This window comes from Enhydra lutris, unplaced genomic scaffold, assembly GCF_002288905.1.
Source record: "Enhydra lutris kenyoni isolate GAN:26980312 unplaced genomic scaffold, ASM228890v2 scaffoldscaffold147, whole genome shotgun sequence".
Classification (NCBI taxonomy): Eukaryota; Metazoa; Chordata; class Mammalia; order Carnivora; family Mustelidae; genus Enhydra; species Enhydra lutris.
Genome location: NW_019154231.1, coordinates 420,986 through 447,942, shown reverse-complemented (window position 1 = coordinate 447,942; position 26,957 = coordinate 420,986). Strand labels below are relative to the sequence as shown.

At 62.9% G+C, this 26,957-nt stretch overlaps 2 protein-coding genes across 2 annotated transcripts in view; one reads left to right on the top strand and one right to left on the bottom strand.

The window, feature by feature from the left end:
* The first annotated feature begins 76 nt into the window (after positions 1-76).
* On the top strand, positions 77-18,738 carry LOC111140038 (protein phosphatase 1 regulatory subunit 12C). The gene is made up of 22 exons (XM_022492414.1): positions 77-238; positions 3,970-4,100; positions 4,188-4,306; positions 9,430-9,589; positions 12,517-12,661; positions 12,765-12,839; positions 14,033-14,106; positions 14,182-14,309; positions 14,725-14,798; positions 15,049-15,207; positions 15,287-15,354; positions 15,881-15,964; positions 16,174-16,264; positions 16,506-16,589; positions 16,668-16,728; positions 16,885-16,970; positions 17,064-17,104; positions 17,186-17,267; positions 17,408-17,512; positions 17,733-17,783; positions 17,956-18,006; positions 18,091-18,738. Exons 1-22 carry the CDS (start codon positions 125-127, stop codon positions 18,175-18,177), a joined length of 2,070 nt encoding a protein of 689 aa, XP_022348122.1. The 5' UTR covers positions 77-124; the 3' UTR covers positions 18,178-18,738.
* Positions 18,739-20,773: 2,035 nt separating this feature from the next.
* Positions 20,774-26,957, bottom strand: part of LOC111140039 (EPS8 like 1) — a 10,080-nt gene continuing 3,896 nt past the window's right edge. Inside the window, exons 7-19 of the mRNA XM_022492415.1 lie at positions 26,382-26,637; positions 25,952-26,078; positions 25,684-25,772; positions 25,517-25,591; positions 25,259-25,407; positions 24,612-24,753; positions 24,479-24,507; positions 22,261-22,387; positions 22,042-22,173; positions 21,798-21,900; positions 21,440-21,614; positions 21,010-21,142; positions 20,774-20,924 (exon numbers count right to left, since the gene is read on the bottom strand). Coding sequence (XP_022348123.1) covers positions 20,838-20,924; positions 21,010-21,142; positions 21,440-21,614; positions 21,798-21,900; positions 22,042-22,173; positions 22,261-22,387; positions 24,479-24,507; positions 24,612-24,753; positions 25,259-25,407; positions 25,517-25,591; positions 25,684-25,772; positions 25,952-26,078; positions 26,382-26,637 — 1,624 coding nt within the window. The 3' untranslated portion in view covers positions 20,774-20,837. The remainder of the gene's footprint in view (positions 20,925-21,009; positions 21,143-21,439; positions 21,615-21,797; positions 21,901-22,041; positions 22,174-22,260; positions 22,388-24,478; positions 24,508-24,611; positions 24,754-25,258; positions 25,408-25,516; positions 25,592-25,683; positions 25,773-25,951; positions 26,079-26,381; positions 26,638-26,957) is intronic.

Below are 26,957 nucleotides of genomic sequence, written 5' to 3'. Positions count from 1 at the left end.
GTGGGGGGCGCGGGCGGGCGCCGAGCCGGGCCCCGGGGAGCGGCGCGCCCGCACCGTGCGCTTCGAGCGCGCCGCCGAGTTCCTGGCGGCCTGCGCGGGCGGCGACCTGGACGAGGCGCGCCTGATGCTGCGCGCGGCGGACCCCGGCCCCGGCGCCGAGCTCGACCCCGCCGCCCCGCCGCCCGCCCGCGCCGTGCTCGACTCCACCAACGCCGATGGCATCAGCGCCCTGCACCAGGTCAGCGCCCAGGGTCCGAGCCCCCTCCAGCGTGCCCCCAGCCTGAGTCGCGGTTGCCGCCCTGGTCTGCGCCGCGTCTCCCGCTCCATCCGCTGGAGCCCGCCGCCTCTAGTCTTGAGCCTCCTCAGCGGGCCGGGTCTTTGCCACCGTGCGCCGCCCACTCTCCGGACGCGAGCCCCTGCTGACAGCCTCGGTCTGGTCCGTGCCGCCGGCCCCGTCGTTGTCGCTGCGCGCCGCCTTCTCCCGACCCCGAGCGCGCTGTAGGAGTTTGGTGCCCCCCCCCCAGCCCCCGTTGCCCCTTTCCAGGCAGGTACCACTGTCACCGAGCAGCAGGGTCCTCTCGCTCGGGCGCCCCCCGGGCTTCCTGCGCTGGTCCCTGGCCTGAGCCGCCGCCTTGGCTAGGCCCGGATCTTCTGTGCGGCTGCTCTCAGCTTCGTGCTCCTTCCCTGTTCCTTCCCAGCCTTGGGCAGTGCCCTCTGAGGCTGGGGGAGGATGCTCTTTCTTGGGCCGCTTTCTGCTAGGCTTCGCTTCCTTGTCTGGGTCACCTCGTCCTGTTTCCACCCCGGCGCCGTCTGCACTTTCTTTCCGGAGGCTATGCCACCTGTCTCCCACAGTAGGCCTAGTGCGGGGGATGTTTGTCCTTCTCCGGGCACCGAGTCGTCCTCACGCCCCTTCCCTTGGCTAGGCCTGTATCCTTGGCCTTTTTCTGACCTCAGATCACCCACCTCTCTGTCCTCGGTCGTCTTGCTTTCCCTGCCCGATGCCTTCTCTTGGGGATTTGGGCGGCTTCTTTCCCATAGACTGTGTGATCTCTCTGGCTCTCGTCATGTCACCTCCGCAAGGCTTCTAGAACCCTGCTGGTCCTTTCCTCCACAAGCTGGCCCCCGTGCCTTTCCAGGACTCCCCGAGTGTTGCCTCCAGTGTATCTGTGGCCCAGAAGCAGGGCTGCCTTGTGCTCCAGGAGTCTCTCTGGTTCTGGGTGCATTTATCTGTTCCCCCACAGTGGGACCACTGGGGACAGGACTGGTCACGGAAGAGCCTCCGGCCCCTGTGTGATCCCTGAGACCGTCTTCTTCCCGGGCCAGTCCTCAGCCCTCTCCTCCGTGCCAGAACCCACAGGGTTCGGTAATGGATGGAGCCAGAGCAGACCCTGGGAAGGAAATGTCGATGGGGGAGGCAGGGATGTTGGAAGAAGCCCACTTCTCAGGTCTCCACAAAGAGGAGAGGAGCGGTTGAGGAGGAGCAGAACTGGCCCTAAGTTCTAACCTCCGTTGCTCAGCTTTGTGGCTTTGCTTTACTGTCCATTCTCTGCCTCAGTTTCCTCTCCTGTGCAGCAGGGCTAGCGGTGGGTCCCTCCCTGGCTGGGCTCTGGAGAAGGAGGGAGCTCGTATGTGTGGAAATCCCTTCAGGAAGCGGCGTAGGCGTTCAGCTGGGGAGTTGCTGCCGCCCGGTCTAAGTGCCAGGCCGCCCCCTTTTTCTCTTTCCCAACCCCCCAGGCCTGTCCCCTACAGAGTCCCTCGTCTTATCTGGGAAATTTTCTTCCACCCAGAGAACAGTCCTGCTTCCCTAAGACCTTGTAAGTTCTCAGAGGACTTGGCAAGTCCAGGAGGAGGGCGTCAGGCTCCCGTGTCCCCCTTCGCCATCATCCATGCCTTGGCTCACCTGGACTTTCCCTCAGGGGCTCTTGGTCCGGCTCTTCAGGCTGAACCCCCCTTCTGTGGCATCCCTGGGCCTGGACCCTTGCAAAAGGCCACTCTGAGCTTGCCTAGCAGGCTGCCTTCTCAGGTGAGATCTTTCTCCCACTCCAGGCAGGTACCTGGTAAACTCACTTTGTAGGAGGCCTGAAGGGTTAGGGCTTTGGAGGCTCAGAGAGGGGAAGTTCCCGCCTCAGGTCACATGGCCAGCAAGCAGGCGAGCTGGGGTTGGGTCAGGCCTGGGGTGGGGTGACCAGCTCGTGGTGGTTTGCACGAGGCTGGTCTGGTTTTTGCAGTGAAAGTCCCAGGTCTTAGGCATGCCCTGTCCCACGCTCCTGGGCCTTGTCTGGGTGAGTCCTGGGACTGTGATTTCTTTTCTGAATCCTCCCTGGAGTGGGTCCCGGGGCATCAGCCCCCTGCCCTGGTTGTGGCCTGGGAGTTCTCAGAGCAGGGTGCTTGCTTCAGGTGGGTTCGCTGACCACTTGAGAAGGCTCCTGTACTGTCCCCTCTCCACAGAATCGCCTTGTGCGTTAGTGGCTGGCTCTGCGGTGTGGAGTAGGAGATTGGGAGCCGCAGTTCTTAGGTCTGAATAGGGAGGGTGGCAGCTGGGACTCTTGGGTCTGGGTGGGGGAGGGGCTTGGACTCCTGGGTCTAGGGGGGTGCGGGGGGGCTGTCATCTGGATTCTTGAATCCCTGGTGCCCAGGCCTCGGGCATCTTTCACATGGATTCCTGTGCCTGGCCAGATCCTTGAAAGGGAAAGGCCCATCTCCCTCCTCAACACCCCCCCCATCACCATGACAACCGAGTAGAAATAAACGGAGCCGAGTTCATCCCGTTCCCAGGGCACGTGTGGCCCCCCTTTCACGGCCTGAGTTTCCATGACTTCATGCTCTTGGCCCTCATGGCCTGCTCTCCCTTCTCCAGATGGGCGGTTTTGGAGAGGTGAGGGAGTTGGGGGGTTAATTTATCCTGAGAACTCAGGACTCCAGGCCCACCCCTTTCCTTGACCCAGCTCAGGTCCCAGCTCCCACGCCGCGTTTGCACGTGCCCTGGGCCGTAAATCCCTTCTCTGTCCCCACTTGCTGTGCCTGCTTGGGCCAGGGCTCTTGTCTCTCTCAGACTGATTTCTTCCTCCGCCGTGCAGAGCCCTGGCAGCAGAAGATCAGGGAGGATCTTCCCAAGTGTGGACCTCCTGGAACAGTGCTCCATGCGTAGTGGGTCCTCAGTGCATGGGAGCTACGTCTGGGCTCACGCTCTGGGAACAGGCAAACGCAGCCGTCTGTACCCCTTGAGGAGTCTTGTCCAGGACTCTCATTCTGCCCCACGTTCCCAGGGACTTGGTGACTTTACCATCCCTGCATAGCCTGGGCCCCAGGGGCCTAGCCTCTCCCCTCAGGGTGTAAGTCAGGGCCATGGTCAGTTCCTAGAGTGTATCTCCTGGACCTGTGGGAGGAGGAGCTGGGGTCCTACACTCCTGGATTTGAGGGAGGAGAGAGCTGGGGGTCCTGGACTCCAGGGTCTGAGGGAGGAGGGGCTGGGGGGCCTGGACTCCAGGGTCTGAGGGAGGAGGGGCTGGGGGCCTGGACTCCTGGTTCTGATAGAGGAGGCTGGGGGCCTGGACTGCTGGGTCAGGGAGGAGGGGTCCATTACCAGAAGCCCTGTCCTGTTGGTGGTGATTGGGGTACATTGTATCTGACAAAGCATCTTTCGGGATTTCTGCACCTGGAGGAAAGTCTCTCTTTATCCGGTTTGTGCTCGCAGGGATTTGGGTGTCCTGCTGTCATGGTCCCTGCTGAGCTCCAGATGCCCAGCTGACCTCACTTTGGGAAGCCAGGGGTGTCTTCGGGAGCTGGGTCGTTCCAGGGGTCGGGCTGGTGCCTTCCAGGCTCTGTCCCAGCGACACCAGGGTCTTCCCTTGACTGTCACAACTGCTTGTCCCCTGGATCTGTCTTGCGGCCCCTATGGGTGTCCTGCCTTGCTGGGCACACAGTGTGTGGGCCAGGCAGGGACTGACAGCTGTGCCCCTTGCGCCCCAGGCCTGCATCGACGAGAATCTGGAGGTGGTGCGCTTCCTGGTGGAGCAGGGGGCCACGGTGAACCAGGCGGACAACGAGGGCTGGACGCCCCTGCACGTGGCTGCCTCCTGTGGCTATCTGGACATCGCCAGGTGAGGCAGGGGAGGGAACGTGGGATCCCCTGGGGCCCGGAGCTCAGCCCCTCAGCCCTGACCTTCCCACCCCGCCCCTGCTCCCAGGTACCTCCTGAGCCACGGGGCCAACATTGCCGCTGTCAACAGCGACGGGGACCTGCCCCTGGACTTGGCCGAGTCAGACGCCATGGAGGGGCTGCTGAAGGCGGAGATTGCCTTCCGAGGTGGGCCCCCGGGAGCGGACAGCCGGGGCTCCGCGGCCGGCCTCTGCTCGTCCCGGGATTGTCGGACTCTCTGTGCTTCCGCTTCCTTTCCTGGGCAGTGGGCGTGTGAGTGTGTCCCCAGCCTTGCTCGGGACATGGAGTGGCTGATCGTCTATGGTGCTTGTACCACCGCCGGGCACAGAATAAGAGCCCAGCCTGGTGACCCCAGTCGTCACCTCACCACTTGAGTAGGTGAGGAAGGTGAGATTGTCGGCTCGTGGGTTCAGTGCAGGGGTCTGGGGGATTGGTCATTTCATGCACAGGGTCAGTGCACCCTGGTGGTCTTTAATGTGGGGCCCAGGGCCCCCCAAAACTTTGCATATGGCTTCGTTTGTATTTCTAGAGAGAAGGTGTGTTGTTTCTAGCAAGTTCTCAGAGGGGCTTACGACTGAACGTGCTCCCCCCGGAGCAGCCGTCTGGGACCCGCTGACGCGTGGGGTGTGTGGGGAAGGCTGTGGCGTGATGGGTCTGGAAGGAGAGGACACGGGTGGGGGCCACTGGTCTGGGCGCTGCTGTGAGCACAGGGCCTGGGCAGCTGGGGGCCACATGGCAGCTTCAGGGAGGCTGCTGTGCGGCAGGCACCGGGCTGTTGAAGGGGACGCCCAGGTCCCCGGCTGGGCTTGGGCAGGTTGGCTGCCAGCCCCGTGGAGGTGGAGGTGGGTGCCCTGCTGTGTTTGGCGGGGGCAGGGGGGGGCGCACAGTGGGCAAAGCTGAGGCCGAGCCGAGCTTCCCTCCGCTCTTTGGCTTCTTGCTCTGAGATGCTTTGAGCTTGGAGAAAGGCCGGGGCAGCCTTGGGGTGCGCACGTGACCCTGACCGAGCTTTGCCGGGGCTCGGCCGCTCTGTGGAGCCGAGGTGTGAGGCCCGGGCGGCTCTCTGTGAAGGTGTGCCGTCCGCAGGTTCTCTGGTGCTTCCAGTGTGCTGCGTCTGTCGGCTGCCTGCTCTGGGGGCTTCAGTCACCCCACAGGAACCCCACAGGAACCCTCAGCCCACGGCCCCCGGCCCCGGGAGGCCTCTCAGCCCTCGGTGCCCGCGCGCGTGCCCATCGTGGGTGTCTCGTGCAGATGGAATCACGCGCTAGAGACCGATCGGCTTGTCACGTTTTGGCACATCTGCAGTCGCCCGGCCTCTCCCCCCCACTCTACGTAAATAGCTCCCCTTGCCCCGTTCCCGTTTTCTCCCTTCCCGGCTGCCTCCCTCTCTGCTCCCGGCCATCTCGAGAATGCGTTGCAGACTGTAACCCCGTCCTGCCCTGGGAGCCAGGGTCTCCTCCAACAAGGACACGAGATGTCACATTGTTACTCCTCTCTGGGTCTTGGGACCTTGAGGCTGTGCTGTTGCTTGTGGTCCCCTCCTGTTCAGGAGCCTCACGGGGCCGCACCCCGCCTGCCCTCGGTCCTCCCCTCGCCTTCCTCATGCGGCCTCGTGTCCGTGGCGTGTCCCGCGGCCGCGTCGGGCGGCGGCTTCTCCCGCAGATTCAGGTCTGCGTTTTGGGCAGGGACTTCCTCAGCGCGTCACTCCGGGAGACACGCGCTGTGTGTCTGCCTCGTCGTTGTGGACCTTAGCCTTGAACCCCACACGGGCCTTGGCCAGGTGGCTCGGCGTGGAGGCAGGAAGTGGCGTGTGGGGGGTTCTTGGCCGTGGCCGCTGTGGGAGCCTGGCTCGGGCCGACGGGGCGTCCACACGGCTGCGGCACCCTGGCGACGTGCCCAGCCAAGTGTCCCTCGGCGGACAGATAAGCATTGTGTGGTGTGTGCATACGAGGGGGTAGCGTTCAGCCTCCAAAAGGCAAGAGGTTCTGACACACTACAGCGTGAATGAGCCGCAGGGACGTTCTGCTCAGTGAGATAATCAGACGCAGAAAGTACAAAGACCGGCTGGTCCTGCTTACCCGAGGAACGGGGCTAAAGCAGTCACGTCTGTGGAGACAAAGAGGAACAGTGGGTTCCAGGGGCTGGCGGAGGGGGAAATGGGGAGTTGCTGTTTAATGAGAACTGGGTTTCAGTTTCTCAGGTTGTAAAAGTGCGAACGTACTTAATAACACTGAACTGCACGTTTAAAAAGGGGTTAAGATGGTAACTTTTGGGTGTGTTTTTACCACAGTTTAAAAAAAAAAAGGTAATTTACGGGCGGTGTAACTGAAGTTCAGGAATTTTGCAGGCTTCAGGCAAGGGTTGATCCAGGGGTACAACGTCAAACCAGTCACTGTACTGAACTCATTCTTAGACAGAGTCTCTCAGCGGGGTACGTGGCTCGGATTCGCACAGCTCAGCCTGATACTCCAGCTGAACCAGAACTAGACGTACTCAGTTGTCTGAGCTGCCACTCTCGGTCTGAGCCGCCACTCTCGGTCTGAGCCAGCCCCGAGCCAGCCACTGGGGCGGTTATGGAGCCCTACCATGGGCGCAGTCTTGTTGGAGGTCACACAGGAAGAGGGTAGATGCCGCAAGGCCAGCAGCGGCCCGCCATGCCGCACATGCTGTCCCCGGCCTGGCCACGGGGCAGGCCTCAGGGACCTGCGCAGACAGCACTCTCCAGACACTTTGCCCATGGGACTGGGCAGGAGGGGAGTATCTGGCAGGTCCACTCCTAAGCCACCTGATTGGCCCTCCCACCCTGGGACCAGAACCTTCTCTAGTCGTTAGCAGGCGTGAGAGGTGGGGGCCCGCACCAAAGCAAGAATGGATAAATGAGTAACCTGTGAATGCACGGACTGAGCGGGGCCGGCAAGCCTTCTCTGTGAGGAACCGCACAGGACGTATTTGAGACTTCGTGGGAGGTCCTGTCATGCTGCCACTGTCCCCTGTGGCTGCTTCCCCCGTCACAGCAGGGGGCGATATGTGACCGGTGGGCATGCCCGTGTTCCAATAAAGCTTTATTTATAAACACAGATGACTTCCACCATTTGGCAAGTGTTAGCGACAGGGAGTAGATCTGCTGGCTGGGGGGAGGGAGGTACAGGGAATGACTGCTTCACAGGTACGAGGTTTCCTTTTGGGATGATGGGAAAGTTCTGGAAAAGGAATGGGGGGTCGATGGTTGCACATTGTAAATCTAAATGCCACTGAGTCGCACAGTTTAAAGTAGCAAAATCGGCCCGTTTTATGTTACCTTTAACTTGCCGTGGCCACAACAAAACCAGTGAAACAGCGAACGGGTTTTCCAGCCCCGGTCAGGAGCTCCGTCAGTGAACAGGCGGACTTCAGCACAAAAATTGCAGGGGGATGTGTACGAACATGCGGAAGGCTGAAGGAAGGTCAGCAAGCCCCCAGCCCCGCCCCGCCCGTTCCCTGGCAGGTAGGGCCCACGGCCTGTCAGAGGGCTGCGGGGCCTCCCCTGAAGGACTTGTGGCCGGGGACTGTCCCATAGCGCCCAGCACTCGCCTGGCCCCCCACCCTGGCTGGGTTTGCCGGTGGGCCCTCACCGGGCACACGTTCCGGGGGCCGCTGCCCACAGCTGAGTCCTGTGAACCAAAGCCGAGACCCTGAGGCGCTGGGACAGGAGGTCGGGCCCAAGTGCCCAGGGGCCAGCAGGTGGCGCAGCTGGGCCACCAGGTCGCCTGGGCTTTCTGCCGCTGCTGGCGCGGGTTCTGGGATGCCGCGCGGAGACTTAGAGCAGGAGGTTTGCAAGGATGCGGAGGAAGGATAGAGCGATGCCTGTGCGGGAGCCCGTCCGCGGCGGTGGTCACCTCGGGGGCCACAGGTGTCTCTCTGTCGTATCTGAGTGTTTCAAACCCAAGCGGTGGGGCCGTGGCTGCTCTTTGCCGTGCTGTGCAGCAGAAAGCCAGCGTGAGCCGCAGGCGGAACAGATGTGTTAAATAGGTGCAGTTAAAAAAGTAAAAAAAAACCGGTAAAATTAATTTTAGTGACTCGTTTTCTTGAAGGCCACATGTCTGAGACATTGTCATGTTAGCATTAATCAGTATAAAGAAAACCGTGCAGGGGCGCCTGGGGGCTCAGTCGGTTAAGTGTCCAAGTCTCGGTGTCAGCTCAGGTCTTGATCTCGGGGTGGTGAGATCGGGCCCCGTGGGCTCGTGCTGGGCGTGCAGCTGGCTTGAGATATTTTTCTCTCCCTTTCCCTCTGCCCCTCCGCCCGGCTCACGCTCACCTCGCTCTTTCCAAAAAAAAGAAGAAAACATCTATTCATGGGTTGTTGCACACTCTCCCCTGCTCCCCGCCAAAATCCCGCGCGTCCTTTACGTTCATGACACTTCCGAGCTCGGGCTAGTGTGGCTCCAGAGCCCCGGCACTGCATGCGGCCCGTGGCTGCGGAGCGGGGCGGCTCGGCTCCGTGCGGCGCTTCGGAGAGCGTGAGAAGCCCCAGCTGGAAAAGCAGAGATGCCAACGGACTTGGGGGACAGATGGAACGTTCCCTGGGAGAGGCAAGGACCGTATCCGAGTCCTGTCTCGATGGGCCGTACCGCGCACACTGCGGATCTCGGGGACGGTCGGCGGACGCTGTTCCAAGCCTCGACAAGGCTGCCTGTTTTGACCCCAAATCCACTGATGGGTGAAGTGGCCGCTCGCCTTCCGCATCCGTGAGTGCGGGACGGCTTTCCCGTGAAACCAGAGGAAAGGGTGAACCTGAGCGACGGAGAAGCCTGTTGGCCTCACCGCTTGTCCCAGGTGACAGCGCAGCTGCGAGCGGGAGCGGCTCCTGGGGAGGAAAGCAGCTGTTGCCTCGGTGACACGGACCCTTGGCTTGGCGCCCCCCGCTCACAGGCGGGGGATACCCCGCTCACAGGCGGGGGAAGTGGTCGGGACAAAGCGCGTGGGGTGCAGGGCTGAGCATTTTACGGGCGGTGCCGGGGGGAGTCGCATTTCATCAGACGGCAGGTTCGCTCTGTAAACTCCAGGCTTTATACTTAAAGATACCGGTAAAGGTAGCACTTCCGTTGAAACGGGAGGAGGCCTGCGATCCCTATTCTCCCCTCGCCAGCAGCGACCTGGAGACCCGGTGGGGAAGTCCAGGTCCTTCGTGTCCCAGCGGAGCAGACAGAGGGAGAGGGACAGGGCAGGGCCGCGGCCCCGTGCCTGCGGGAGCCTGAGGTGTGCGTCCCACCCGTTGCCCCTTCTCGTCCTCCCAGGTGTTGATGTGGAGGCGGCCAAACGGGCGGAGGAGGAGCTGCTGCTTCACGACACCAGGTGCTGGCTGAATGGGGGCGCCATGCCGGAGGCCCGGCACCCCCGCACGGGGGCCTCTGCCCTGCACGTGGCCGCTGCCAAGGGCTACATCGAAGTGATGAGGTGAGCTGGGCTGGCAGGGCGCTCCCTTTTCCCTGCTCCTTGGCTTGGGCCCATCCGTTCCTTCTCGCCCTTCCACTTCCCTGTGGGCTTTTTAAGTTGGGGTGTAGGCTGAGTATTTCCCTGTAAACACAGCCTTCGCTGTGTCCACAACTCCTGGCGTCCAGCCTCTTCGTTGTCATTCAGTTAAAACATTTTCCAGCTTGTAGTCTTTTCTCCATGACCCGTGGATTATCTGGAAGTGTGTCGTCCATTTCGTGCAGATGCGTGGCATTTTCCGGTCAGTGTTTCGTTGCCCCTTTCTGGGCTCCACTGCGCTGTGGTCAGGCAGCGGGTCCTCTCTGACTGCAGACTTCTGAAGTCCTCTGAGGTTTGCGTGAGGCAGCAGTAGGTGTGGGCTGCAGAGGAGCCGCGCTGTCAAGTACGGCGTTCTACGTGGGCCGTTAGGCCGGCTTTGTAGTTGTGCGGTTGAAATCCGTTATGTTCTTAGTGATTTTTTTTCTGTCTGCCTATTCTGCCAGTTACCAAAAAACATTTGTTTAGATTTTGGTTTTTTTTTTAAGATTTTACGAAATCTCCACATCCAGCAGCTGGGCTCAGATTTGCAACCCCGAGATGAAGAGTCGCGTGCTCTACAGTCGAGGCAGCCAGGCATCCCCTGAACTTTCCTACTGTGCTCGTGGATTTTGCTTGTCCCCCTCATGGCTCCAGCAGGCTTTATTTCTGTATTTCAAAGCCGGGTTATCTGGCGCGTATGTGTTCACGCTGCGTGTACTCTACAGTGCGTGCTCCCTTGCTGCCGTCCTCCGCTGGCCCTCGTCCTCGCGTGGCTGCCTCACCCTTTTCTGTCGGGGTTGTTGGTCCCACCTCTTATCCTCAAACTTCCCCTTCTCTCTTTGTGATTTGTACTTTATTTTTAGTCTGAAAGTGGAGTAGAAACGAACCCCTCATCTCTGCTCACTTCCGTTTTGGACTTTAGGCAGGTCTTCTAGGGAGGCACTTAAGATGACCCCTAGTAGCTCCAGGCTCGTGTCCTGGTGGCTCACCTGCTCTGAGGGTAGAATGCTTTGTCCTCCATACTTGCAGCAAAAGATCGGGTCTGATGCTCGTGGGCCACCGTGGGCACCTGCCCGTCTCAGAGCTAGTCCCTTTGGCGAGGGGGATGGGATACTGTACATGGCCGTGCCCGGGCACGCGCTCAGCCCTTCCCTCTTCTGCCCGTGTTTCCCACCTCTGAGTCTCAGGTGGCTGCTTCACCTCCTGCCATAGCATCTGCATCCCAGACAGCACGAAGGAAGAGAGGGGGAGAGGAGCAAGTGTCCATTTCCCTTTAGAAGAGCAAGCCAGAAGGGACACACACACTTAAGGCTCACACCCCATTTGTCAGACCACTTGGCGTTTGCCTGGCATTACCCCATCCCAGTGACTCACCTGGCCACTCCCAGCTGCTGGGGAGACTGGGACACTGCTCTGCAGCCAGGCGACAGTGTGTCCAGCTGGGAGTCGGCACTGTCCCGAGCAGGAGGAGAGGCCGTATTTGGGGCAGCCTCGCTCTCTGAAATGCTTTGGATGCAGACATATTCTCTGAGTCTCATTTCGTTACTGCCCCTCGGAATGGCTCTGTTTACAGCTGGACCCATTGCACGTGTAGGACCACGTAACTGCCCGTCTCCTCCTTGGAGACGGACGGCAGGGTGGAGACATGCGGCGGACAGCTGTTTGGCGACTCACGGAGCACCTGCTGTGTGCCAGGCCGTCTTCTAGGGCTGGGGACCCACGGGCAAACGGGCCAGGTCTGGACCCACGTGTGGCCCCCAGACAGGTGACCAGGGAAGCAGGCCACATCAGAGGGCCCTGCGTGCGTGGAGGGCTGCCAGTCAGCACGCTGGGGACCTGGGGCTGGCTGACTCCAGGTTCATCGTACAAGGTTGAGCAGCCTCCCGGGGTGCTGGGAACACCCCCACCACGGTCATGACAACCGGCCCTGTGTGGCCATTGCCCAGTGTTCCCAGGGGGCCAGCGCCATCCCTGGTTGACCACCTCTGGCCTAGAAGGATATAAACAGGGCAGTGGGGGAGTGAGCGTGTGAGCTGTGGCCTGGGTACAGCTGATGACTGGCCATTTGGGACCCCCTCCCCCGCCCCAGGACGGAGGGCCGAAGGGGCGTCCTCGGGGAAGTAGCAGGTGCCCAGTGCGGTAAGGAGAGTGAGCTCTGGGAAGGTGAATGTTGAGGTCAGCGGGGTACGCGGCGCTTTCATTCGGAACTCCCTGTGAAATAACACCCCCCCCATCGTCCTGCTGTGCGCTGGCTCTTTCCCACGGACTCGGCGCCTGGTGCCAGCTGTGTGCGCGGTGGCCCTGAGCCTGTAACCGTGCCTTCCCCACGTCCTGTGCTCTGAGATGCCGACGATCGCAGACTCACGGAAGCCAGGCTTCCTCAGCCTCCCCACTCATGGCGTTTGGACCAGATGAGCCTGTGCTGCGGGGCCGCCCTCCATGCTCTAGGGTGTTGGTAACATCCCAGGTGCGCGCCCAGGTTGGGACAACCAGCAGCATCTCCAGACACCGCCCAATGTCCCTGGTGGCCAGTATCCCCGTGGCTGGGACCCGCCACCCCCTGCAGGCCGGTTCCTAGAGCAGTACCGCCCCGAGGCTGCTCCTTCTGGGGCCTCAGCCTTTTCAGCGGCTCTGGGGCTGTCTGTCCCACGATGGGGGGCGACGGTCGAGAGAGCGGCCCCCCTCCTGCAGGTGCCAGGAGCGGTGTTTTGGAGGCTGCCTGCTGGCCGGCAGGGCAGCCCCACACACGGGCTCTCGGCCACGGCCCTGGGAGCGGGTCAGTGCTGTCGTGGGCCATGCGCCGCCAGCCACGTGTCAGCCTCGGTGTGGAAGCCCTATCTCGGTCCTTGACTCTCAGCCGTCCTGGCCCCCAGGCTGCTCCTTCAGGCCGGCTATGACCCGGAGCTCCGGGATGGGGACGGCTGGACCCCCCTGCACGCGGCGGCCCACTGGGGTGTGGAGGATGCCTGCCGCCTGCTGGCGGAGCACGGTGGGGGCATGGACTCGCTGACCCACGCGGTGAGGGCCAGGCGGCTTGGGGGCGGGGGTGGGGCTGGGGGCTGGTGGGGGAGGGATTGTGGGGAGGACCCCCATCACCTCCGCCCTCCTCCCCCTCCACCAGGGCCAGCGTCCCTGTGACCTGGCGGATGAAGAGGTGCTGAGTCTGTTGGAGGAGCTGGCCCGGAAGCAGGAGGACGTGAGTCTCAGCTGCCCTCTGTCTCTGCAGCCGGCTGAGTGAGGCCCCCCTGCTCTGCCCCAGCGGTGACTGGCAGGAAGAGGAGTCATGGGGAGGGGATGGGGTCTGGGGCGGAGGCAGGGCCCCAGGCTCAGTCACACCTTGGTATAAGGATGAGGATTAACTAACTGTCCCAGGCTCAGGGGACTGGCCGAGCCCAGCATTGTTGCTGGAATAATGCAGAGTAAAGGGGTGAATGGCATGGCGTCTTGGCTCTGAAGCCTGGCTCGGCCATGGATTTGCTGTGTGAGCTCAGGCTGGTTGCTGAACCCCTCTGGGCCTCTGTTTCCTCACCTCTGAAATGGGGATAAGGGTTTGTGCAGCTTTACGAGGAGCTGTGTAGGGTTTATGCAGTTCTATGAGGGGCGTGTACGTTACTGAACGAGAACGTTTGGTCTTTGCTCGGCAGATGGTAGCCGTGTGGGTGGCCAGCGGCCTCTCCTGGGGGCCGGGCCCTAGCCCAGAGCTTCCCGTGAGCAGCAGGTAGATGGACGCACATCCCTCTGTTGGAAGGCCGGCCGTGGTTCTGGCCTGGTGGGCGTGTGCACGGGTTGGGGGAACAGCATGTGCCAAGGCTGGGGGAGCGTGAGGCAGGGGGGCCCTGGGTTGGGGGCCCAGCCGAAGGGCCTTGACTGCCAGGCGGAGGAGCGGCGTGAGGCTGAGGGTGAAGATGAAGGGGCCACAGTGGGCTTTGTCGATGAGGCAGGGTCAGCCCTCGGTGAGGGGGAGCACAGATCTGTGTGTGCCTCCAGCCTGGAGGGAGTGCTCCCGCACCGGGGGGTCGGCAGGCGCGGTGACTGGCTGTTCTAGGGGAGGAACCATTGTGCAGAGGCTAGGCCGGTGCCCGAGAGCCATAGAGACGGGGCTCCTGGGTCGGAGGACCAGGCCAGTGTCCTAGGCGAGCAGGGCTTCCTGGGAGGAAACAGCCTTTCTGGGGATGAGCCCAGAGGAGGCTGTGAGAGCTCGAGGGACCCAGACACCACACAGCCACCTGCACAACACCCCGATGAGCCCACAGACCCTCCACGCACACCCCTGGAGCGGAGCGCATCGTGTCTAGAGCATTCTCGAGCTCAGATAAGCAGAGCACTGCAGGCTGGGCCTGGATGCTGGGGCTGCGGGGCCTCCCAGCAGCCTGCTTTCTCCCCTCACAGCTGCGGAACCAGAAGGAGGCCTCCCAGAGCAGGAGCCAGGAGCCCCAGGTGCCTTCCAGTGGCAAACACCGAAGGTAGTAGGCGGGCGCCTGGGTGGGTGCGCTGGGGTCTTCTGGGGCTTGGACCCAGCACCCTCCCCTTCCCAGCAGGAGCTCTGTGTGTCGTCTGAGCAGCCGAGAGAAGATCTCCCTCCAGGATCTGTCCAAAGAGCGCCGGCCTGGGGGTGCAGGGGGGCCGCCAATACAGGACGAGGATGAGGGAGAAGAAGGCCTCACAGGTGGGGGCCGGGGTCTGGGTTTCTGGATCTAGGAAGAGGGAGCTAGAGCCTGGACTCCTGGGTCTGAGGGAGAAGGGGGTTATGGGCTTGACTTCTAGGTCTAAGGGAGGAGGGGGCTGGGGGGTCTGGACTCCTGGGTCTGAGGGAGGAGAGGCTGGGGTCCAAACTTCCTGGGTCTGAGGGAGGAGGGGTTTGTGGGCCTGGACTCCTGGGTCTGAGAGAGGAGGGGCTGGGGGTCTGGACTCCTGGGTCTGAGAGAGGAGGGGCTGGGGGTCTGGACTCCTGGGTCTGAGGGAGGAGGGGCTGGGGGTCTGGACTCCAGGGTCTGAGGCTGGTCCTGGGACTGGAGTCCTGGTCTGAGGGAGGGGAGCTGGGGCTGAGAGACAGCTGGCATCTCTATTTTCCTGTGCCACAGGACCACCCTCTCCAGAATCCAGAGCTCTCAATGGAGTGTCTTCCCCGCCACCCCCTGGCCCTCAGGGCCCCATGGTGAGTCTGGGTGCCCTAGAGGGTGATGCTAACTTGGGAGGGGGGGGAGGGATGCCATGAACCCTGCAACCCTCTCTCAGGGTACGTAGGGTGAAGATTAGTGTCCAGAGCTCCCCCGACCTCGGTCTGCTGCTTTCTGACGGCAGCCTCAGGGGCTGATGGGAGTTGTGGTTTGTGTGGCCCTTCTGGGGTGACACTTGAAGAATTGGGGAAGGATCCTCTGCGTAACGGAGACCTTTCTCCTCCCCAGCCCCCAGAGGAGGCCCCCTTCTCCAGGCGCTTTGGCCTCCAGAAGACTGGCAGCTCTGGGACCCTGGGGCCCACAGACAGGCAGGGGGCTGAGGGCACCGCTGGGGCTGGGCTGCAGCGCTCAGCTTCCTCCTCGCGGCTGGAAGGGAGCTCCGCTCAGGTGAGTGGGGCGAGGGCCGGGGGACCGAGCCCTGCCTAGTCAGGAGAATGTCCTCTCCGATCTTGGCCTCTCTCCACAGGCCAAGGAGCCCCGTCTGGCCAGAATTACGCCGACACCCTCCCGCAAGCTGCCGGAGCCCTCCGCCTTGTGAGTAGCAGCCTAGGGCCTGGGCTGTCGGGGTGGGAGGCAGGTCTGGGGTCCACCCTCGTCAGCACGACCCTCAGCAAGTCCCTTTGCTCTCTGAGGTCTCTGCCCGCCACTGCTCTGGGCCTCCGTTTTCCTCCAGTGCGTCAAGTAAAGCTCACCGTTAATCTTTCGAGGTCACAGTGACAGGACCTCCTGTTGCCTCTGGCTGTACCTCCTGCCCCCTTCCTTCCTGATGCAGACGCGCTCCTGCCCCAGGGCCTTGGCTCTGCAGCCCTTTCCTTCGCTCCAGAGTCCTTTAGCCTTCTGGCGTATCGTAGGACGTACACGAGTTTTTACGCTTTGTGTTTGTTCTGCATCTTTTAATGTTGGACTCTTGGGGGCAGAGGGACTTGGCTTCTGCTCCCCGCTGCGTCTCCAGCACCTGCCACGTAACTCGAGTTTGAGTAAAATTTGCTGGATGCCTGAATTCACACAGGTTTGAGATCTCCAGGCGTCCTCCCTCGGCTAACTGCTCTCCTCCCTCCAGGATTTCGGAGCCTGAATCCCCAGTGAAGCCCAGTGTCCCTGCAGCCTCCACAGCGCCCCCAGCCGACTCCCGGGACCGGAGGAGGTGAAGAGGCAGCGGGTGGGAAGCCCCTTTCTCCCTGCTGGGAAGAACTGCATGGCCCGGGCCTGGGTCCCCACGCCTCAGGCAGGCGCTCCCTGGGGGGACGTTTGTCCCAGGGTTGGCTGTGAGTTAGAAGTTCCCTGAAGAGTGTCAGCCATGAGATGGGAACAGGGCTCAAAGGACCCTCCCTGAGGTTGGGACCTTTCACTCAGGTCCTACCAGATGCCTGTGCGGGATGAGGAGTCGGAATCCCAGCGGAAGGCTCGCTCTCGCCTCATGCGCCAATCTCGGAGGTCCACACAGGTGGGGGTGTGGGCTGGGGCCTGGACTCCTGGGTCTGAGGGAGGAGGGGACTGGGGGTCTGGACTCCTGGGTCTGAGGGAGGAGGGGGCTGGGGTCCGGACTCCTGTGTCTGAGGGAGGAGGGGCTGGGGTCCGGACTCCTGTGTCTGAGGGAGGAGGGGCTGGGGTCCGAACTCCTGTGTCTGAGGGAGGAGGGGCTGGGCCCTCAGCTTGCAGATCCCTGACTGTCGCTGCTCTGCCAGGGTGTGACTCTGACTGATCTGAAGGAAGCGGAGAAGGTAGCAGGGAAGGCCCCAGAGCCAGAGAAGTCATGCCTGCAGAGCCTGGTGAGAGGGGTCGGGGAGCAGGCACGGGGTGGTGGAAGATGGCCTTGGCTTCTGACCTCCACTGGCCCTCTCCTCCAGGACCCATCTCGGCGACCCCGAGTCCCTGGGGTGGAGAACTCTGATGGCCCTGCCCCGAGAGGTGAGGTCTGGTCTCTGGGAGGTGGTCGTCCTGCTCTCTGGCCCTTCCAGCTCTCCTGCTGCAGTGTTTTCTGGGGGGTCGGGCTAAGGACCCTGACCCTGTAGGAAGGGAGGCCCCTCCACAGGTTTCTGGGCTGATTTCTGTCCGTCCCCCTAGCAGAGGCGCCTGACGGGCAGGGGCAGGGACCACAGGCCGCCAAGGAGCATCGCAGAGTCGGCAAGGAGTGGAGGGGGCTTGCAGAGGTGAGGGGTGGGGCCCGGGTGGGCCTTGGAGGCAGGGTGGTGGGCCAGACTCCCCCCCCCTGGCATCGGGCTGAACCCCACCTCCGCCTGCAGGGGGAGGAGGCGGAGCCGGCCGACCGCAGCCCAGACTCCAGGTACAGGGTTGGCGGGGAAGGGTGGGGCTGTCTGTAGGGCTGTGGAGAGCCCCGCTGACACCCGGCCCACCTCCGCCCCAGCACTTCAGAGGGCGGCCCATCACCTCGCAGGCAGCGGGACCCCGAACCAGCCTCGGAAGAGCCCGATGGAGGCTTCAGGAAGGTTTGCAGACCCCCCTCCCCCAGTCGGCCTCCGTCCCTGTCGCCCCCTATCTGTGGCTCTGCCTGCCACATCCCTGCACCGCCACCCCACAGCCTAGGGGCTGGCAGGCCTGACCCTGTCCCTCCCCCCGGGCCCCCCAGCTGTACTCAGAGCTGCGCAGCGAGAATGAGCGGCTTCGCGAGGCCCTGACGGAGACCACGCTGCGCCTGGCACAGCTCAAGGTGGAGCTGGAGCGCGCCACGCAGGTGCGGCCGCGGTCTGCGCTCCCCGGTGTGCTGTGTGGCTCGGCACCCACTGCTGGGCAGGGAAGCCCGAGCGACAGAGCGAGGGGGGGACGGGGTCGGGGTGGGGTGGATCCTTGGGGGCGGGCTGCGTGGTGAGGGATGGGGCCCTCCAGAGCCTGGGCAGCTGTCCCCCTCCTGGACTTCGTGGTTTGGACATTTGTCTTTCCTCTGTTCTCACCAGAGGCAGGAGCGCTTCGCAGAGAGACCGGCCCTCCTGGAGCTGGAGAGATTCGTGAGTAGGGGCTGCTGGAGTGAGGCCCAGTGTGGCCTCAGCCTTACGAACCACTGTGGGCCTGCAGAAGGCCACACTGACCCAACCTGGCCTTCTTACCTTTGCCCTTCCCAGCCTTAATGGCTGCTGACTCTCCCCAACCCCCGGGCCTCACGCCTCCCGTTGGTTCCAGGAGCGCAGGGCCCTGGAGAGAAAGGCAGCCGAGCTCGAGGAGGAGCTGAAGGTGAGTACTAAGGGGGCACCGTGGGCAGGGGGTCCACTGGCCCGGGCCCCCGGCTGACCACTCTCCGCCCCTCCTCTCCCACAGGCCCTGTCCGACCTCCGGGCTGACAACCAGAGGCTCAAGGATGAGAACGCAGCCCTGATCCGCGTCATCAGCAAACTCTCTAAGTGACTCTGGAGAAGGACCTTCCCCCGTACCCGTATTTATCCAGCTGCTTCTGCCACACGCATCCCTTCCCCTGTGTGAGCACGAGTGACAGGGCTCCCAGGGGGTCTCTGAGAAGCCATAGCCTCCCTTCGGGGCCTCCAGACTGTGAGGGGAGTACAGAGTCCCCAGGAGCCAAGGGGGGCCCCCGAGGCCAGGATGGAGGCGACAGGCCGAGCCAGGTAGGGGGACGTTGCTGAGGGGGGCTCGGGGCTGGAGGTGGGACCAGGGAGGAACCGAGGACCAGGAAGTGCCAGGACCAGTAGCCAGGACCAGAGTGGCCACCAGAGGTGCCCCTCTCACGTGTGATGCCACCCCAGTCACCCCTCCCGTTCCTGAACAGGGATCCGAGAGAGTGCCAAGAGTCCCGCCCACCCGGGCCAGGCGGGGCTGTATATAGGGTCCTTGTGCAATAGGGAGGGAGGTCTCTATTTTTTGCTGCCCCCTCCCCGCCCACTGTCAGGGGCAGGGGGAGAAGATATTTTCAAGACAAAGCACAGGCACCACAAATAAAAGTCGTGAAGTTGCCGCCCTGTGACTGTGTCCCTGGGGTGGGGGGGGTGGGTGTGCAGTGCTTCCCTGTGCCTTTGTGCGTGTCCCTGGCCAGACCCCTGGAGTGCGGGGGTGGGGTGCCGGGGGTGCATGGGAAGGGCTTGCAGGGAGGGGGCCACCTCGAGCCACGGCCCCGAACCAGGGCCACCATGGTAGCCGCAGGCGGGAATGCACAGCTGGCCCAGAGGCCTGGGCTCACCAGTGCCCCCGCAACGAATGTGAGCCAGCCAGTGAATGTAGCACTGGCCTTAGAAACCCGAGGATTTGGGCCTTTTTGGCTATTCGAATGGGATAGTAGGAGCTCTTCGTCCGGCACGGTCACAGGTGGCTGGGCTGGGCACGAGGCTGGGGCGTTCTTTCATTCCTGGTCATGTTCTCCTTTCCAGACCCCGTCCTACCTCCTGGTGCTGTGGTAGTGAGGGAATGGGAAAGACCTGACCTGTGAGGAGAGGAGGGGGTCGTGGGGGGGGGGCAGGGGCCGGGGGGCAGGGGCGTCTGTGTGCCCACAGGATTGCGGACCGGCCGCTCTGGGTCAGCCCTCTGGAAAGCTGGCGGGGCAGATACTTCAGGTGTCAGGGAGGGAGCAGGGCGGGGTGTCAAGGAACAGCAGGGACCGAGTCTGTAGGGCGGCAGTGTACCTGAAATGCGGAGACGAAGGAAGCAGCCTATGTGGCCGCAGAGAGACAGGAGGGATGAGGTTGGAGGCGACGGCCAGCTATGTCTGGATGGCCCCGGTGAGGTGGGACCTAGGCTTTAACAGGTCCCTTTGGCTGCTGCATTGACAACAGTCTGGGGGATGACAGGGACAGAAAGGGGGAGCCCAGCTGCTATGATCTCAGCAAGAAGTGGGGGTGGCTGGAGATGGTGAGAGACCGTGAAGCTCTGGGAATAGAGGAGGGGACAACAGCCTGCAGGTCCTGACAGGCAGATTGTGATAGGATAGGGCGTGGGTCTGCTCTGCTCCAACCCTGGATCTTGGATTTTATCTGGTGGGTTATGGGGGGAGGGCAACAGAGGGGAACAGAATCGGAACTCCTGCATGCCCAGGGCTGGGTCTGAGCTCGTCTGAGCTTGGAGGGCAGCCTGGGGGTCTTAGATAGAAGCTCACAGGAACTAGGTGTGTGTGTGGGGGGGAGGCTTGGCAGTGGGCATCTTGGGGACACGGAAGTGATCACAGGTCGAGGAGGAAAGGGCTGACTTCCTAAAGCTAGAGGGGCATCCAGTCTGAATGAGGATGGGATCCAGAGAAAACCTGTCCTAAACCAGCGGTGCTCACGGTCTGGACCGTGGGAAAAGGAGCTGGCTGTCCCTGACACTTGTCACCTCACAGAACAGTGGCCAGGAAGCCTGTGGCACATGCAGGAGTCAGGCCTCCTTTGTGGCTGGGCCCCAGCAGTCGGTGGGGATGGAGGGGAGAGGGAGCTGGGAGAGGACAGGCTTCTCTGAAGTGGGTGTTTGAGCTGCAGCAGGGAGGCTGAGCCGCTCACCAGGCAGCAGAGAGCACGCCTGAGCCCAGTGGCTGAGGGGTCCTGGGGGTGTTTGAGGAGGGCAGGGCCAGAGTGCAGGGGGCAGGGGGAGGGGAGGAGGTGGGGTAGGGACCAAACCTCTCAAGGCCTTAAACGTCAGTTGCTGGGGCTAAGGTGGTCTTGGGGAGCCAGGGAAGGAGACTGGGTGTTCAGAGCTCTCTCTGGACTAGAGGACTGGCCGGCAGGGGAAGAGGAAGCCTGAGAAAGAAACCAGAAAAGGTAGGGAGGGGGACCTGGGGCCAGGGGCAGGTTGCTGGGCCCCCTGGTGGCCGCGTAGAGAAGGGAAGCAGTTAACAATGCCTGGGAAGAGAACGCTGTTTATGGTCTGGGTGGCGTCTCACCGTGCGCAGGGCACCCGAGTGTGGCCTCTTTCCCCCCACTCCTGGCCAGTCCGCTCACTCGGGAGACTCCACGGGGTTGGGGGAAGACCAGAGGCGGAACAGGTCTGGAGCCTTCGCCAGGGGTCGTCTTCCGTGGGTGGGGGTAGTCTGCAGAGTCCGTTCTCCCACGGGGCTGCCTCGAAACTTCGAGCAGAGCAGCCGGGGATGGTCAGATAACCTCTGTTTCCAGGTTGCCTTCCACCTTCTTCTTCTGCTTCTCCATCACCGCTTCCAGCTCTGACACTTCCTCTTTGTCCTGGAGGGCGGGGTGGAAAGCAGAAGCCTGGCCTCCCAGCCCTGGGCGCCCACCCAGGCCCCGGCAGGGGACAGCAGCGGCTCACCTCCAGCAGCGCGCGCTGCACGGTGACCTGGCTGTACACGCGGGCTCCCTCCTCCGGGCTCACGGCCCGCAGCTCCTCCTTCTGCAGCGAGAAGAGCTGCGCGCCCGTCAGCACGCCCAGCGCCTCCACGGTCCTGAGCAGAGCCGAGGGGGAGCGGTCAGCCGCCCCCCCCCCCATCCCCGCTTCAGCTCCTCAGCCCCCCAGTCACGTCCCCGCTGCCGAGCGGCTGTCCAATCACAACGGCGTTCTTGCGCCAGCATCCCTCCCCCCGCTCTGTCCCTGCACCTCCGGAGGAGGCGAGCCGCGTGCGCCCGGCTTTCCACGGAGGCAGGAGCTCCCTGGCCACGCCCATTAGATCCCGGACAGCCGGGCCAGTCGGGCACCCAGACACACCCCATCTCAGGGTCCCCAGCCGGCCGCAGGCACTTACCCGGCGCTAAATCCCTTGGCCTGCAGCCAGGCGCGGACCTCCGCGGTGTCCGAGTGTGGGCTGAGCTGGGGCTCCAGGGCGCGGGGACCCGGGGCTGCGCGGCTGGGGCCAGAGCGGCCCTGGGCCAGGCGCGCCTGCAGCTCCTCATTGACACACAGCATCTGGGAGAATTTCTCTGCAGGCGGAAAACCGGGAGGGAGCGTGGATTCAGGACGAAGGGTCCCAGGACCTGAGGGGAACAGATCTTCACCGTCCTCAGGATGGGTTGGGAATCTGGTTCCTCTTTTTGAGCCTTGGCCCCCAGACCGGAAAGCGAGGACAAGGACGGATCCCTGGAAGGGGTGCCCCCATCACTCACCCTTCTCTCTGGGGTCCAAGTTGAGGTTATCACAACTGTCCCAGTGGGGCCGAGACGGGGTAGGAGCTGGGGCCGGCGCTGGTGCGTGATGGGGAGTGCTAGCCTCCTAGAGAGGGGGTTAGAGCACTGAGTCCCAGCCCCTCCACCTTCTAGAGGTCAATTTCTGAGGCCCCCCCCCCCCCCCCCCGCCCGCGCCCCTGGCACCTGATCCTCAGATCCCTCCTTCCCTTAAGCCCTGGCTCACCAGGCTGCCGGAAGGGCTGTGGCTGCAGCTTCCCCGGGGTCGCTGGTGGGGTGTCAGGATATTATAGGGCACGTATCCTTCCTGCCCTTGCTGGTCCCGAACCTTCCACCACTTGCGCCTGTCATCCAGGACCTGAGGGAGGTAGGAAAGGAGGGCTCAGACCCTGGGTCTGCAGCTAGGGCTGGGCCCCTGCAGTCCCCGGGGCCTCCACCCCCTCACCTCCAGCAGGTCCTGCTGCTTGACCGACAGCTCACTGCTGTTGCGGGCCTGGAAGTCGTAATTACACAGCACCCACTTCCCGTCCGGCTGCGGCTGCGGCTCAGCCTCCGGCTCTGGGTCTTGGTGACTGTGGAGCAGGAGGGTTGGGGATAAGGAGGTAGCCAGTCCCGCTGCTAGGGCAGTAGGGTACCGGTGTGAGCTGGGGTTAGAGCCAAGCAGGGGTAGGGCAGGGGCCAGGTTAATACTGTTAATAGAGACTTGAAATGAGAACATCTTGAATGCATTTTGCTCCTTCTGTACCTGGCTCCCAGCTTGAAAGCACATGATAGGAGTACTAACATCACCTCCATCCAACAGATGAGAACAGTAAGGCTCAGAGAAAATCACTTGCTCCCCAGCACACGGCTAGAAACAGCTGCTGTTTATTGAGCACCTACAGTGCACTGGGTTCAGGCTTAGGAGGAGCCATAGTTAACAACACAGTGGTTACTGTTCGTTGACTTCTAGAGCAAACTCGGTGCCAGCCCTGGTCAAAGACTTCACGTGTATCGGCGCATCTGGTTTTTGACCCAGCCCCTGCTATAACCCTGACCTTGGACTCCCCTCTCCACTCCCACCCTTTCCTCCTCCACTCCCGACCCTATTATTTTCTATTTTACAGATGAGGAAGTGGAAGAACAGAGAGAAAGAGGCACGATGGTGTTAAGTCACAGAGCAAGAAAAAGGCATTGGCCAGACTGAGGGAGACCCAGGCAGGCCGGCCCCAGAGTCCGTGTCCTGAGTAATCTGGCCCACGGTGCGGGCCGCTGGGGGTGAGCCCGAGCTACCGGGGCAGCTCTGACCGGCTTGCCTATAGTACCTCCTAGACTTCTAACTCCTCCAAGAAGGGATTATTATTCTCGTTTTCTCTGAACTGGAGGCTCAGAGAAGGGAAGTCAGAAGCTGGGGGTGTGGGGTGTCTGGGTGGCTTAGTCGGCTAAGCGTCTGTTTAGCTCAGGTCATGGTCCCAGGGTCCTCGGATCCAGATCCGCATGGGGCTCCCTGCTCAGCAAGGAGCCCACTTCTCCCTCTCCCTACCACTCTTCCTGCTTGTGCGCGCTCTGTCAAATAAATAAATAAAATCTTAAAAAATAAATAAATAAAAAGCTGGGGGTGTCAAGCCCAAGATTCCAAAGCACAGGGAATGGGTGAAGTTCTGCGAGACTGGGCAGCTGGCGGGGGCGGGACAAGATGTTGGCTCTGATCCCCCAGGAAGAGGGACCCCGGCCCGGATCAGGCCTACCTGTGCAAAGGAGAGGGGGGGGGTCTTCAGGGCCGGCGCCCCCTATGTGGGGCTGGCAGCTCCCAGCGCGCTGTCCTTGCTGAGACCCTGCCGGGCCCCCGCCAGACCCCCCTTCCGCTCCTGCAGCTCCGCTGGTCGTCCTCTTATCCCACGAAGCTTCCCTCGCATCCATCCTCAACTTGCTCAAGGGCCCTCGAGTCCTGGCTTCTCCATGCCCCTTCTTGCCCCCACTGCTTTTTGGCGTCATGGACTCAGACCCCCAGCTCTTTCTTCCCCCAGAGATTGGGAGTCCAGGTCTCAGACCTTAATTTCCCCAACTTTCTAACCTTTGCAGGCTCTCCGCCTGACACTCAGCAGGAACGGAGACAACTGCTTTCCACAGGCCTAAAGTGTGGGTCTGGCCTCCCCATGGCTGCCTCTTTCAGGGACCCAGAAATACTACCACTTCCTAACTTCCCCAGAAACATGCCCCATGACTCTTGAAGGCCCAGGTCTTCTCTGGGTCTCCAAGGTCCCATGCACCAGACTTGAGCTCTTCTTCAAAACTCAAATGCCCAATCCCCCGGTCTCTTCCCTCTGACACCTGGGGTGCTGTCTTACTTAGAGACCCAGACAGGGAGCTTCCCTGACCCCTGGGAAACCAAACTGCCATCTCCCAGCCTCTCAGACTTGACCCACTCCCAGCCCCCTCCTCCCTCAGACCCTGCAATCTGGGCCTCCTCCCTTGGACCCCTTAGTTTGGGCCCTGCTCCCTCCCTCCCTTCTCCCCCCTCTCCCAGCCCTGGTCTTCCCTCCTCACCACCTCACCCACCTGGACAAGCCAGAAAGACGAAAGGAAAGACAAAAAAGGAGTGGAGTTAGTGCCTGGAACCCCCAGGATGCACCCCTCCTCAACCCCACCTGTTTCGCCTTGGGGGGGTGTGGCGGGACGCTCACCCATTGACAGCGACCTGGGGCGCACTTTGCTGCGGGAGAGAGGAGAGGAGAGCAGCAGCTCAGGCAGGGCCACACTAGCACCCAGCCCCACTGTGCCCCTGGGGGGAGTGCGTGGCTCTCCAGGGAGCCTTACCTGCTGGCGCTGCCGCTCGTGCTGCAGCTGTTTCTCCACTGGGTCTTCCCAGGCGCGGCCATGCGGGTCGGTCGCCGGGGGCTCCCAGCCGCTGGAGAACTCAGGGCTGTACGGGGATCCCTCCTCTGGGGGCAGCTCCAACCTGCGGCCATGGGGCTGAAGGCTCAGGGACCCTAGTCTGGGCCCGAGCCCTGTGATTAACCTCAGGTTCTCCTCGAATCTCGCGGCCCTACACCTGAGCTCCAACCACCGCCCCCCCCCCCCATCGACTGTGCTCGTAAATACACCGATATCGCTCGAATGCCGCGGTGGGCCTCTGAATCTCCCCGATTCTGCACACGTCCCACCCCCTCCCCTCAGTCCGGCTCTACTCTCACCCCTGCCCCCCCAGACTCGCTGCCTCCCAGCGCAGACCGCATCCCTTTCCCAAACCTACAGGTCCCACCCCTCTCCGCGGAGGCCGGCCTTTCCCGTTGCGATTGGAGCTGGGGTTCATGCTGCGACCCCTGCCCTGCACGATTGTCTGCCCCTCCCACCCCGTGGGCTCCCGCCATTTGTCCCAGCTTCTGCAGCAGCTTCGGTCCTACGCGCCAGCCGGGCCCCGCGGCAACCCTTCCCCGCCTCCCAGCCCCCCACCCCCGCCTCACCCGGGGCGGGTCCACGAGTCCCCCAGCGACGTCCAGAGCGCATTCTCACGTGGGGTGAGGTGGTCCCGCAACAGTGCCACGGCCTCGGACGTCAGGTGCGGCCGCCGCACTTCACTTGCGAATTGGGGGCCGCCCGACGTGTCCACGACCTGCCCGGGGTGCAGGAGTGAGCGGCTCACTCCACCCCCACCCCCACCCCCACCCAAAGTCGCGCCCCTTCCTCCCGCCGCAGGGGGCCGGCAGGGCCACGGCTCTCACCAGTTGCAGCGGCCCGAACAGGAAGTGCAGCAGCTCTGAGGACGAGGGGTTGGCGATGTTGCCGCGCAGCCGGGCCTGCGGGGCGCGGGAGGTGCCGGGGTTAGCGCTCGCGCGGGTGGGTTCGCCATCCCCCTGCCCCGCGACGGCGGGGGCGCACGCGTTCTCACCAGCAGGCTGAAGGCGTACTTGATTTTCTGAAGCACGTCGGTGTACTCGGCCTCGGAGGGGGGCTTGGCCCGCAGCGTCAGGAGACCCTCTTCAGGGAGGGGAGGCAGGTGCGGGGACACAGAGACAGCACCGGTCAGAGATCCCCGGGCAAGGGGAGGCACCCCCCGGCGGGGGGGGGGTGGGGGGGTGCGTGGGGAGACCCTAGGGCGAGGGAAGAGGTTTGGGAGTGACTGGAGGCTCAGGATCCCGCTTGGGGGCGCCCCTCACCCCCAGCCGCCCGGCGCCGCGTTCGGCGGCCGCGCTCCCGGTGCTCCAACACGCGGGCAGCCTCCGCAGACTTCTGCAGCCTCGACACGAAACTCTCCACATCGTCGAACACATGGTTCAGGATGTCCTGGGGGACAGAGCCAGAGACACGGGGGACTCAGGGATGTGGAGTCCTGGCCGTTCATCACCCCAAAGCCATCAGGCCCAGAGCTTGGACATCCTCCCGGGGCAGGTCACGCCCTCTGCTGCCAGGCCCTGTCCCCATATTCCAGTCACCGTTGGCCACTCCCCCAGGAGTCTGACATGCCCACCGCCCCCCAACAAAGCCCCACTCCTAGGAGCTGGGACTCACTCCCCACAGCGGGTCCCGCCTCCAGGCCCCCGGCCCACCCCACTCACCACGTCCCGCTTCGCGGCCCACCCCACTCACCACGTCCCGCTCCGCCTGCAGACTGGCCAGCTCCGGACCTCGGGGGCCCAGATCCGGGGAGGCCGGGTCAGGGTTGCCTGTGGTCCCGGCCGGGCCGGGCCTCTGCGACTCTTCCGCTTCGGGGATGGGCTCCGCCTGGGAGCGCCCCCGGCCGGCGCTTACCGTGCTGATGACGGCTCGGACGGACGGGCGGCGCTGCAGGGGAGGGGTCTCGGACACTGGCGAGGGGCGGCGCTGCAGCTCCTCTTGCGTGGCCCTGCGGAGGGACAAGGGGAAGCAGCCTGAGTCCATGGGGGAGGATAGGGCAGGGGACGAAGTCGGGCCTAAAACTGAGACACTGTGGTCAGCTGAGCCAAACCTGGGGCAGGGAGAAATCGGAGGTAAGGGGAAGGGGAACGCCTCTCCATTGGGAAACTGAAGCCGGAGGGAGGAGAAATCGAGGACCAGAATTAGAATAAGTCGTTTTGGAGAGCGGGTACACTTGTCTGGATGCGACGGGGGGACTCGAACCAGGCTTTGACTCCAAAACTTGTGCTGTGCCAGGCTAGGGGGATCTGCTCATTTGTCGGAGGGAGA

What these genes read in the sequence shown, in the direction of transcription:
- LOC111140038 (XM_022492414.1), top strand. Translation starts at nt 125, where the DNA reads ATGCTGCGCGCGGCGGACCCCGGCCCCGGCGCCGAGCTCGACCCCGCC. An exon ending in TGGACTCGCTGACCCACGCG is followed by an intron (nt 12,662 to 12,764) that starts GTGAGGGCCAGG and finishes CCCCTCCACCAG; the next exon opens with GGCCAGCGTCCCTGTGACCT. An exon ending in TGGAAGGGAGCTCCGCTCAG is followed by an intron (nt 15,208 to 15,286) that starts GTGAGTGGGGCG and finishes CTCTCTCCACAG; the next exon opens with GCCAAGGAGCCCCGTCTGGC.